Raw genomic sequence first — 13,337 nt, forward strand, 5'->3', positions numbered from 1 at the left:
CCCAAGTTCAGGAGAACGGGGGACCGCAGGGGTCTGCCTTAAGTGTCTGCCTGTTTTTAATTGCAATTAATGGGCTCGCTGCGGCAGTGGGAACGTCTGTCTCAGTATCCTTGTATGCTGACGACTTCTGCCTCTACTATAGCTCCATTGGCATTGCAGCTGCTGAACGTCAGCTGCAGGACGCTATCCGCAAGGTGCAGTCTTGGGCTGTAGCGCATGGCTTCCAGCTTTCGGCTGCCAAGACCTGCGTTATGCGTTTATGCCGGCGATGCACTGTTCACCCTGAGCCACGGCTTTGACGGCAAACCTCTCGCTGTGGTGGAGACACATCGGTTTTTGGGTGTGGTTTTTGATGCCCGGTTGACTTTGCTCCCTCATATTCGGCAGCTTAAATAGATGTGTTGGCGGCATCTTAATGCACAGCGATGCTTGAGCCACACCAGCTGGGGAGCCGACCGATCTACCCTCTTACGGCTCTACCAGGCATTAATTCAGTACCGCCTAGATTATGAAAGCCTGTCTTATCGTTCAGCTTCCCCTTCTGCGATGCAGATGCTGGACCCCATCCTTCACAGTGGAATCCAGCTGGCCACTGGAGCTTTCCAGACCATTCCTGTGAACAGCATACTTGTGGAGGCAGGTGTCCCTCCACAGCGGTTACGGCACCAACGTTTACTGGCCGCTTATGCTACACATGTTTGTAGCTTGCCCGGGCATCCTAATTATCATCTCCTGTTCCCTCAGTCGGTCGTCCATCTCCCAGACCATCGGCCCCGATCGGGCTGTCCTCATCGGAGAGCTTCTCTCCGGGCTTAGGCTTTTTCCTCTTCCACCTCCTTTCTGGGCCCCTCTGCGTACACTCCCGTGGTGTGTGCCCCGCCCATGCCTTCGGCCCAAATTGGCACAGGGCCCGAAGGACTCGGACCCTCCTGAGGCCTTCCGCCGCCGCTTTCTCTCCATCCTTGCCACGTATCAGGGCTCTGGCGTTGTTTACACTGACGGTTTGATGGTTGCTGGTCGTGTCGGTTATGCTCTCACTCTAGGGGACCATTACGAACAACACTCATTGCTGGCTGGCTGCAGCGTTTTCACTACTGAGGTGGTTGCCATCTTTCGTGCCCTAGAGTTTATCCGCTCCTGCTCACGTGAGTCCTTCGTTATCTGTAGCGACTCCCTGAGCGGTTTATGAGCTGTCGACCAGTCTTTCCCTCGCTCTCGTCTGGTGATGGCTGTCCACGAGTTGCTTCATACTCTTGCCCGTTGCGGCCACTCTGTGGTCTTTGTGTGGACCCCAGGCCATGTTGGGATACCCGGCAATGAAAATGTTGAGACCGCCTGGCCAAACAGGCTACCAGTAAACCGTCTCTGGACATTGGCCTCCCGGAGACTGATTTGCGAGCAGTGTTACTCCGCAAAATTTTTGAGCTTTGGGACACCTAATGGCGCAACCTGACCACACCAAACAAACTCTATCCTATCAGGGAGATGACGAATGTGTGGCGGTCATCCGTGTGAGCCACTCGCAGGGACTCAGTTGTTCTTTGTCGACTCCGCACGGGCCACATCAGCTTGACACACAGCCATTTACTGCGCCATAAGGACCCGCCTCTATGTCGCTGCGGGTCGGCCTTGACGGTGGTCCACATTTTGTTGGCCTGTCCTCGTTTAACTGTGCTCGGGCAGACGTTTGCACTGCCTGATACGCTCCCTGCCCTTTTAACCGATGACACTGCTATGGCAGGCTTAGTTTTGCATTTTATTCGGGCAGGGGGCTTTTATCACCTAATCTAAGTGTTTGTTGTTTTTTTTTTTTTGTGTTGAGTCTGGCCATTGGCCTAAGATTTTAGCCTGGGTTTTTTAGTGTGTTTCTGGGTGGTTGGCTTTTCCTTTTTTGTCTCTATGGTCGGCCAACCACTGTCACGCTCTGTGTGATTTTAATTCCTTTAGTCTGGTCTCTGTCTGAGTCTTTCTTGTCCTGTGTCGTCTCTTGTCGTCTCCATTGTTCGTTTTTATTCTTTGTGGGTGTTTGAATGTTTTGGACCAAGAGACCGAGGGCCCTAGCAGTCTGGTCCCTCCAATCCCACAAACCAACTAACCAACCTCTGCCTGTGTTCATGGTGCAGTACATGCTTCAAACAGTCATAACTGGTGTCACAAGAAACATCATTTAATGATGTGAGATGTTTCCATTTATCCATGGCCGAATCTTGATCATCCAATGCCCACTGTAATCATAATTGACAAAGTCATTGGGTCGACATGTGAACAGGTCAGGGCTACCTGCTGCAGAGTACCGTATTTAACAATGTGTACTAAATTGTATGCTCGGAAACACTTGTGCCTGTACCAGTATTGTACTCTGTTGTCGGATCTGCCACAGATTGCTTCCTGACCTACTTTACAGAGCATGGAAGCTTCAGATACCCACATCCTGTGATGCATTGTGGATATCCAACACATTGTCACCTACTTAAGTTTTGACTATGTTCCAACCACTTTTCATTGGTGCACACAACAGTAGCTCCTGACCCACTGACTAGCTTTGCCTTTTTCAAAATGCCCTGACCGCACACGCGCGCGCGCACACACACACACACACACACACACACACACACACACACACACACACGTTAGCGCGCGCAAAAACTGTGCATCTACATTGCAGAATCACGATGACTGCCACTGCAAAAGTCTTTTTTAATAGATCATCCAAGTAAACCTCCTATTCTATAAAGAATCAAACTTCTATGTATAAAACTGCTACATGCGTCTGCTAACTTTACTATAGTGTTTAATACCTGACCTTAAGCGTGCTGACAAGGAAAAGTTTAGAAAGGGTTCAGAATTTTGCTTAAAGGTTGTTAGTTGTCACTAAATGTTCTCATTATGAAACACTGGATGAATATAGTCTGAGTATTCCATCATTTGTTGGGAGTACATCCAGGATATTATTAACTCTTGTACTGATATTTTTGCACACGCATGTGTCAAAACCAACACTGTTAATAACGAGCATAAGTCATAGATAAAACTTTACACCTCTAAGAATAAAAACAAAGCAAGGGCAGAATCAGCAAATCCACAGTGTTTACAAAGTATTTGCATGATTATTATGGATGGCATGTATGGGAATGACAGGCAATGAAGAACAAGAAAAGATTTCCCTTGAGAGTGCAGATGTGAAATGAGAGTTTCCATGATTTGTTGAGCTGGAAACCTTCATCTAAGTCAGACAGATTCTCTGCTAATTGTAGCTCCACAGTTTCCTTGACCATTGAATACCCATAGGATGAGGCAGTGGCTAGCATCTTAACTTCCCTTTAATCCATGGATTGGCTAGTTCGAAATAGAATGTTCAGCAACTGCAGATTTGTTGGGCTATAGTAAGCGAATGTATCCCTGATGTTCAGTGGAATGTTTTATTACAGTGTATATTGTTTGTCCTATGTACCTTTTACCATTCCCACAAGGAATTTTGTATACATGCAACTTTTATAAACGACGATCATCCTTCACGTATCCCAGAAGAGCTGCTGTCTTAAGTAGTGACACAAAGATCACATCCCTTGAATTCTTCTCCATTCATCTTGCAGTTTTTGAAGAGATATTTCCCACATATGGTAGAAATGCTGCAGACCTCACATCTCTTTGTTCTTGCTCTTCTTCTGAATGGTCTGGCACTTGCACTTGCAGAACTCTCATGGGTTGATGTTTTGTATATCCATTTGTAGGGAATATTTCTTTCAAGCATACCATTTCACTCAGTAGGCTATCAATGTATGCCACTGCATGAGCCCCGTTTTTTAAAGTTTTAAGTGCACTGATAGTTTGCGAAGGATGGTGGCAGCTAGAGACATGCAAGTATAAATTCGTATATGTGGGCTTATGGTAGATGCAATGTTCTAAAAACCCATATTCTGCCCCCCCCCCCCCTCTCGCCGAACTAATACATCCAGAAACACTAGACACCACAGCCATTCATTTTCCATTCCATTGTAAATTTCATATTTTCATGAATGGAGTTTAAATGTTCAAGAAACTGAAGAAACTGGATCAGGTTATCCTCACCATGGAGCTGAGCTATGAATGTGTCGTACACATATTTTCAGATCACTGTTAGTTTTAAAACTGAAGAGTGGAGTGTTTTTTCTTCGACTGCCTATGTCAACACCATAAATGAGTTCAAAATATTGGTTATCAAATAAAATGTAATTGGAGGTTAGCACATGATTAAATAATGCCGTTACGTCTTCTTCAAGCTTGCTGCTATTCAGTGACAGAGTGTCAAGAGTAGGTAGTTTTGTGAACAGGTAAACAATGTCAAAGCTGACCACGAAATCATAGCTGTTAAGTTTCAAAGTTTTTAACCTACTGATAAAATCTGCTGAATTACGGAAATTATGTTCACATAGACCTTCAAAAGGTCTCAACAATGAGGCTAAATATTTGAGTAGCTAATATATTTGCAAAAGATTCTGAAGAAAAAGGATTCCACTCTTCAGTTTTAACTTGTCGATGACACATTCATAGTTTGACCCTGTGGTGAGGACAACTTAATCCAGTTTCTTGAACATCTAAACTCTAGTCACAAAAATATCGAACTTATAATGGAATAGTTGGTATGTTGATAGACACACATCATCTATCAACATACCAACGCTTTCGTTTGGTAAGTTACATCATCTTTGTTTTTAGATATATTTTTCCCACGTGGAATGTTTCCCTCTATTGTATTTATAATGGAATAGGAAACAAATGGCTGTCTATATTAGTACGGAAAAAGAGAGAGAGGTTTTTAGGACATTGTGTCTACCGTAAGCCCACCCATCCTGATTTATACTTGCACACCTCTAGCTGCCACCATCTTTCACGAACTATGGGTGTATTTAAAACTTAAGTACACAGGGTTCATGTAGTATCAGATGCTGGTAGCCTACTGAGTGAAATGGTACACTTGGAAGAAATATTTCCTACAAATGGATATACAAAAAGTCAAATTAAGAGAGCTCTGCAGGTGAAAGCACTAGGCCATTCAGAAGAGGAGCAAGAACAAAGAGATATGAGTACTACAGCCTTTATAACATATGTGGGAAATATTTCTTCAAAAATTGCAAGAGTAATGAAGAAGAATAAAGTGGATGTGATGTTCGTTTCACCAGCCAAGATAACAGCTTGTCTGTGATATTTGAAGGATGATCTTCTTTTACAAAAGGTGCATACATACAATAATCCTTGTGCATGTGCTAAAAGGTACATAGGATAAACAATAAACTCTGTAATATAATGTACCATTGAACATCAGGGATACATTCCCATACTACAGTTCAACAAATATGCCGTGGCTGAACATTTTATTTCCACTGGTCATTCAATGGATTAAGGGAAAGTTAAGATGCTGGCCACAGCCCTATACTACTGGTATTCAATGGTCACTGAAACTGTGGAAATACAATTAGCGGACAATCTACTCAACCGGGATGAGGGCTTCCAGCTCGACCAATCATGGAAACCACTCATTTTACTTATGCACTTCAAGGGAAATACTTTTCTTGTTCTCCATTGCCTGGCATTGCAGCACATGCCATACATAATAATCAACGAAATCCTTTGTAAGCACTATGGATTTGCTGACTCTGCTTGCTTGGTTTGATTCTTAGAGGTGTAAAGTTCTATCTGTGACTGACACACATTACTATCAGTGTCATCTTACACACAATCATGTTTGTTCCACAGTGTGAAGTGCTTTAAAAATCTCATAAACTCAGTGTAAAGTGAATGAGAAAACAGTTTGTTTGAATATCGTGGAATGAAACTGCTACTAATACAGAGAAACAAAAAATTTGAGCATTTAACTGATGTTTGCTCAGACTGGACAGTGCTACTGTCAGTAGGAATGGATGATATTTAACATAACTCTTAAAACAATACTGTTACTATGTCATACCTATTAAGCAAATGATATGTTCCACAACAGACACTATTAAATTTCTAATAGAGTGGAATTCACCAACAAAAAACAGTGTTTTCACCTTGTGTTTGGATACAGTGAGAGAACTTCTTTACAGTGCTTCTCTTCATGGCATTAAAAATGACAGCAATTTTAAACAAACTGGTACCATTGTCACTATAATAGACATCCCAGAGTTCCGTCTTGTACCATTCTGTTACACATACAGATAGTTCTGTGTAGTTGGGACGTCAATCAGGGGCTGGAACACATTTGTTGCTTCAGTAAAAGTTAATAGGTCTGCACTACAGAGTGCTTAATTGCTGCACTGTGCAGGCCGTATCAACACTGAAGCCAAGCCAAGTTTGTTGTTGGATTTTAACCACATTCCTGTACTCGCTTATTATGCAAATGTGATATACTGTAAAAAAAGTGAGTTATAGAAATTTCACATTAAAATTTGTGTAGTTGTGTGTTGTTGACAATGAATAAAAATATAGTTATCTTCGGAGATATTTTTCTGTAAGAGACCAAAATAACAAAATTGCATGGTGCAATATTTATGGTCAAGCATTATGCTTCTGAATGACAGTGGAGTAACTTCAGAAAACATCTGGAGCGAAAGCATTTAATAACCTAAGTTCAGCAATTCAATTACTGTTGGGCTTACCTAACTACAAAATATGAAAATTCGTAATGATTTCCTCAGGTGAACTATTTTGCTGGTTTCAGGATGTTTCATGGACTACGTAGAACCTACTAAATAATTAATGGGTGTTTCGGATCTTTTGCTTGATTGGAACTGAAGCATTGTAACATGTAACTCATAATTAACAGTTTATCTGATCATTAACAGTCAGTATTTGAATACTAAAAAAATCCTGTTACAATACAGTTAAAATTTGAGATTACCTATAGTCCTGAATCTTACTGGCAGTTTAAATCTATGTGCCAGACAAGGACCTTTGCAGTTTGCAGGCAAGTGCTCTGAGGGTAGATAGGTCGTGCTTGGATGGCTCAATTGGTAGAGCACTTCTCCACAAAAGCAAAGGTCACAGGCTTGAGTCTTGGTCTGGCACACAGTTGAAATATGCCAGGAAGTTTCAAATCAGCCACAAACTGTTGCAGAGTGAATTCACTCTGGATATATGCAATTTGTTATACTGGTATGTGAGTGACCTTCAGAAATGAAAACAACACTAGGTTTGCCCAAAGGATGTTTAACTATACCTCCAGTGTTTTCAATATACATAAACAATATATCAGATAGGATCACCAACATTTTGAATTTTTTTCACTGGCGATGCTGTCATCTGCAGAAAAGTATCATTATCAAATGGTCCTATGGAAATGCAGGAAGACTTGGACAAAATTTCCACTTCATGTAATGAATGGCAGATCTCTTTCAATGTGAATAGATGTAAGAAATGACTATAATAAACAGAGAACCCGACAGTATTTCATTACAAGATTTGTGGTCAACATCTTGAGCAGGTCACATAATATAAGTATTTAGTAGAGATCTAAGAGGGTTGTATGACATGGGATGATCACTTAATATTCAGTATTAGGGAAAACTAATAAAAGACTTCGATGTGTTGGAAGAGTTTTGGGAAACTGCAGTGCATCTGTATTTGGAAATCACATGCAGGAAGCTAATATAATTAATATTGGAGTATTGTCTCGGTGTTTTAAGTCCTTATTTAGTAAATATGACAATACGTATGGAGCGACTTTCAAGATGACTGCTTGAATTCTATCAGGTCAGTGTAGCCCATACAAAAGTATAACATAGATGTTCTGGGAATGTAGATAGATAGGGATCATTAGATGAAAGTTCTTACAAAACCTAATTGGGTAAATTTAAAGAACCTCTATCTGAAGAGGGCTGTGCAACATTTTTGCTACCTGAATCATATATCTTTTATACTGAGTACAAGAATGAGGAAAGGGAGATTAGGGCATCTACTGAGACATATAGACAATAATTTTTCCATCACTCTATACGCAAATGGAATAGGACAGAAAATGGATAATGTTGATATAAAGTTCTCTCTGCCAGTTACTATGCAGTAGCTTGTTGAGTATATATGTAGATGGAGATGTAATGTGAGGTATTGTGTTCTTGTCAGTGAAATGTGCCATTCTTGATACAGCAGTTTTCATGCTCATTCATGGATATGTCTTCAAAGATTTAACAAAGGTGTAAATCTGTAGCTACTGTATGTTCGTGTCATTTCAGTTTCATGAAATGGATCGCACGTGTGTTGGCATTATGGCCCATTACCATGGAATAACGTGGGAAGAAATGTGGTCATCACTGAGTAAGTGGCCTTATGACTACAATACTTCCACTTATCTTCTCCTTCTTGCAAAGAAGAAACGTGGTTCTCCTGTAAGGTTATCTCGTCCGACATACCGTGTTAAGGTAAAGAATATCAACATTTAGTATTTTAATGACTGATTATCTATCTTATTTTAGTTTCCCTTATGTATACAGGATAATGAAATTTGATTAAGTATTTGATAAAATGAATCTATTTATACATGTTCTTTGGACAGTATACAGCACATTTTCTGTTGTAACTGTGTGTGTGTGTGTGTGTGTGTGTGTGTGTGTGTGTGTGTGTGTGTGTGTGTGTGTGTGTGTGTGATGCTTTATTGAAGATGGTCTAAAAGCAAGCACTTTCTGACATATCTTTCAAAATGAAAATAAATTAGCACCTGTGCAGAGATGAATGACGGGTGGTACATTGGCAGAAAATGGCATTAGCTTTCAAACGTAAATTAATTACTTAAATTGTTTTTAAGTTTGTATGTACTTCTGGCATCTTGAAGCACCGAGTTCCAGAAATTAAGAAAACAAACTAGACTGCCAAATAATTTTTATGTGGAAAAAGTACATCATATATTACACGTCAAAAAATTGGTATATAATTTCCCAATGTCACTGTCACAAATCTGTTAGCATCTGCTGTTTTCTGCATTGCTAACATGGTAAGGAAGGAAGTAATTTCATCATGTTGTTAACTAGGAAGCTAATAACAGAGTTAATTTTTGTGTGCAATGTTTATACACAACTTATTAAAGAGCTACTTTTCCTGAATTTTCACAAAATCCAAGTTAATTAGACTTCTGTTGTAGATTATAATACGAATATGTTTTTTTAGATTATAATATGAATATATTTTTTAAAGTTACAGTACTTTTGGTATCTCGAGACACACAGATCAGATTTCATTCTCTCTTTCACCGTGTTAAGTATATGGCTTTCTAATTATTATTATTTTTTTACCCTATGCAGGGTTGTGACGATAGACTCCAAGGAATGGAAGATTCACCTGTCAGAATTCCAAAAACAGCAAATGCGAGGCTGAAAGAGACATATGTGGTTGTTGCAAACGAAGAGAGAACAACTGAGAAGTTGACAGCAAAATGTAAGACTTCAGGGTATACTTTTTAATTAAGCATAAATATAGCAAAACAGTAAACTGGAAAACTCTAGTCCATGTTAAGTAACATAACAAGGATTACTTTTGAATACAATATGGGAGTGACAGTGATCAATGTGTTACAAATATTTACTATTAAAAACAATCTTGATCACGATTTATTTATTGAGGTGACCGGTTTCGACCAGTACTGTGGTCATCTTAAGACCATTGAGTAGGTACCTCTTTCTGCTGAAGAAAGAGGCTCCTACTCAGTGGTCGAAACCGGTCACCTTAATAAATAAATCGTGATCAAGACTGTTTTTAATAGTAAATATACATAACAAGGAAGTTAAAATTCTTCAGTAGTACTGTCAGCTGGGACAATGTTCCTTCTGTTGGAGAATGTATTATCCATCAAAGTGAACTGAAGACCTGGGCGGGTAGGCAGCACTGTCTTGTTAGATTGATTGGGAAGCAGGAACGAGGGGTAAAATAGTATATGAACCAATATTCTTATAAGTGGAATGATATCACACTGCTGTATGTCAATGCCCTGGATAGTGAAACAATTAAACATGGGCTCGCACTTTTCTTTGATAATACTTCTCGGACACTATGACTTTGTCAGCATTTATTTACAGTATAATATATATGAACTCGTACATTGTCTACATAAACCCCTGGCCACATATTATTTATATTTATTTACATTTTATGACCTTCATTGGACCACTGTAGCCAACTGTATACAAAGAATTTTCCAGTTTTCTGTCAGCCCAGTACTACTTCATTCTGTTAGATCTTATTGTTCTTTCTTCATCGGAAATGACCGTTCCTATTGTCTGTTTGTTATCATCATTTGCAGTCTGGTTTGTTTGTCTTCCATATCTTCTTTGATTTCTGTAATCCACTTAATGTTGTACTTACTATTCCACAATTTTTCTATTATTCTCCTGATGATCCTGCTCTATTGTGTTCTGGTTAGATGTCCGAAAAATGAAATGCGTTTCTTCCTGATTGTACTCATCACTGGTTCTATTTCCTTGTAAACTGTTTCATTTGTAGCTACTCTCCAGTGTCCATCTTTCTGGTACGATTTGTTGATGCACGTTCTGATAATTCTTCTCTATTTTGAGTATTTTTTCTATTTGTGCAGTGTTAGTTGTTTTGTAGATGGTTTCACTTGCGTATGTTATTTCTGGTTGAGTGACTGTTTTGTAGTGCTTTAATTTTGTTGCTATTGACAAGCTCTTTTTGTTGTAGGTGTTCTTGGTTATATATTGTGCTCTAGTCAATTTGTTTATTCTGTTATGCCATGTTGGCTTTACATTGAGGTTATATGTTATATCTCCTAGATATTTAATTTTATCTACAATTTTGATTTCTTGGTTTCCTACGGCAATTTTGTTTACGAGTGGTGGGTCAGTTAACAAGATGATTTTTTTCTCCAAGGATAGTCCAAGACCAATTTTCTGTGCTATTTCCTGCAGTGAGATAACTTGTTGTTTGGTTTCCTGAATACTGTTGGACAAGAGAGCAAGGTAATCAGCAAATCCCAGATAATTTAAACTTATTTTGTCTTTGGATCTTCCGATTTGGATATTCTTTGGGTTAATCTTGTACCATTCCCTCATGATGTATTCTAAAGCACAGTTGAACAGCAGGGGTGCCAAGCAATCTCCTTGTCTTAAACCTGTTTTTATGATGAATGGGTCAGAGTGTTCCCCCCTGAACTTGACTTTTGATACAGGGATGGTTAAGGTGAGTTCTGTCAATTTGATTAATTTTGTACAGAGCCCGAAATTTCTTAAGGTTTTTAACATAGAATGTCTATGGATACAGTCATGTGCTTTTTTTAAAGTCCACAAAGGTTATTACAAGAGGTTTATTTCCTTTCTTGTAATATACTATGGCTAATTTTAAAGTGATGATCAGTTCTGCACAGCTTCTCCAAGGTCTGAAGCCTCCTTGGTATTCATCTAATTCTTCCTCTAGTTGCACTTTGATCCTCTTGTATAGGATTCTGGAGAAAATCTTGTATGTTCAGTCTAAGAGAGAGATACCCCTGTAATTATCTGGGTTGCTTTTATCTCCTTTTTTGTGGAGTGGGTGGATTATGGCTGTGGTCCAATGTTCGGGAAACTTTTCTGCTATCCAGTTTTTTGTTAGGGCTGTGTGTAAGGATGTTCGAACTGTATCACTGGCATATTTCCACATTTCTGCAAAAACTTGATCTTCTGTGTGCCTTATAATTTTTCATCTTTCTGAGTGCTGTTTCCACCTTTTGGATTATTGGAGGATTTATGAGATCAGGTGGAGTCTTGGTGGGTGTGCCTGTAATAATTATTAAAAGTTCCTGGCATTCTTCACAATTCAAAAGTTTACTAAATGCTTTTGCCAGGATTTCGGCATTTTCCTTGTCATTATGTGCCATTTTTCCATCTTCTCTTTTCAGCATTAACGTGGGAGGGGCAAATTTTTGTAATTCTCTTCCAGACATTTTGTAAAAGTCTCTGGAATTGGTTTTATGGTAATTGCCTTCTGTTGAGTCAATTAGAACTTTCTGTGATTGTCTCTTGGCTTGCCTGATAATTTGTGTGAACTTTTTCCTGATATTTTTGAGCTTGGTTGCATTTTCTTCTGTTCTGTGTGTTTGAAATTTTATCCATGCATGATGTCTTTCTTCATGAATTTTGTCACAATCTGTGTTCCACCAGACATGTCTTTTACATGGGTCCAATGGGGCTAAATTTTCTGCTTGTTGCCTGAGAATTTGAACCAGTTCTTCTAAATTATCTGTCATTCTTATATTTTATGTGACTTCTCTATATTTATCATTTCTAATTAATTGGTGGGGATCGCAGTTCCTCTTTCGTTTATTGCATTTTGGTTTCTTTTTTAGTGGCGTGAACTTAATTTTGAGTTTGGCAATGTAATGATCTGAGCCTGTACCTACCCCTCTTAATACTTTAACAGTGTAGATTTCTCTGTGGAAGAATTTGTCCATAAATACATGATCCAGCTGACATTCTCCTTTTCTCCAATCAGGATGTTTCCAAATTTTAAGTTTGTTTGGCCTTCTTTTGAAGTATGTGGACTTTGAGATCAGTTTGTGTTCCCTACAGAGTTCAACAAGTCTTTGACTATTCTTATTTGCTTGTTTATGTGGAGCCCATTTCTCAATGATATCCCAGTATTTCTTTTGTCTTCTGAGTTGGGCATTGATGTCTCCTAACAGGATCTTGGCATTGTTAATATTTACTTGATTTATTGTTTGGTCAAGGAGATCCCAAAACTTTTCCACTTCTTTCCTACTTTTTGTTAGAGAATTCTTTCCATTAGTAGGGGGATGGGCATTAGTGATGGTATAAATTTTGTTGGATGCATTTAAACTCAGAGTTGCAATTCTAGGGGAGATGGCTTGAAAATCGATAGTTGAATCTATTATTTTCACATTGAGTATAAACCTAGTTTCAAATCGGGGACATTCTTTCATAACCCTTATTCAAGGTTTCCCATTGTAAAGTTTGTAGCCTTGTGATTCGAATGGTTCTTCTGTAGTATTTCTCATTTCCTGCGGTCCTGCTACAAAAATTTTCTGGATGTTTATTTCTCATGCCTAATTTTTTCATAAAAGTGTAACATAGTTTCTCTTTTGAGACTCCATTGTCATGTCCATTCTGATTCATTCTTACCGTGTTTGACATTAAATTTCATAGCCAGAAGCAGGTGAGGTGAATTTACTTATGTCATTTAAAATGGAATCGAATTTTATAGTGGTGAGGTAGCAGACTGCCTATGGTGTTAGACTAGCGTGCTTCTGGTTTGGCTTTATTGCAAGTCTTGTGATGCTTTTCTTTTTCTTGATGTCGAAATGTGTTGGTGTATATGACCAAACATGAGAGTGAAGACAGCTGATTTTTTTGCATACGCCAGTTCATGGCTGCAAAATTAAC

At 39.1% G+C, this 13,337-nt stretch overlaps 1 protein-coding gene across 3 annotated transcripts in view; it reads left to right on the forward strand.

Moving 5' to 3' along the window:
* LOC126234437 (maternal embryonic leucine zipper kinase-like) overlaps positions 1-13,337 on the forward strand; it is a 444,148-nt gene that overhangs the window by 89,710 nt on the left and 341,101 nt on the right. For all 3 annotated transcript variants that reach the window (XM_049943147.1, XM_049943142.1, XM_049943136.1), the window contains exons 7-8: positions 8,190-8,375; positions 9,252-9,384. In XM_049943147.1, coding sequence (XP_049799104.1) covers positions 8,190-8,375; positions 9,252-9,384 — 319 coding nt within the window. The remainder of the gene's footprint in view (positions 1-8,189; positions 8,376-9,251; positions 9,385-13,337) is intronic.

The sequence above is a fragment of the Schistocerca nitens genome, chromosome 1 (assembly GCF_023898315.1).
Source record: "Schistocerca nitens isolate TAMUIC-IGC-003100 chromosome 1, iqSchNite1.1, whole genome shotgun sequence".
NCBI classification, from domain to species: Eukaryota; Metazoa; Arthropoda; class Insecta; order Orthoptera; family Acrididae; genus Schistocerca; species Schistocerca nitens.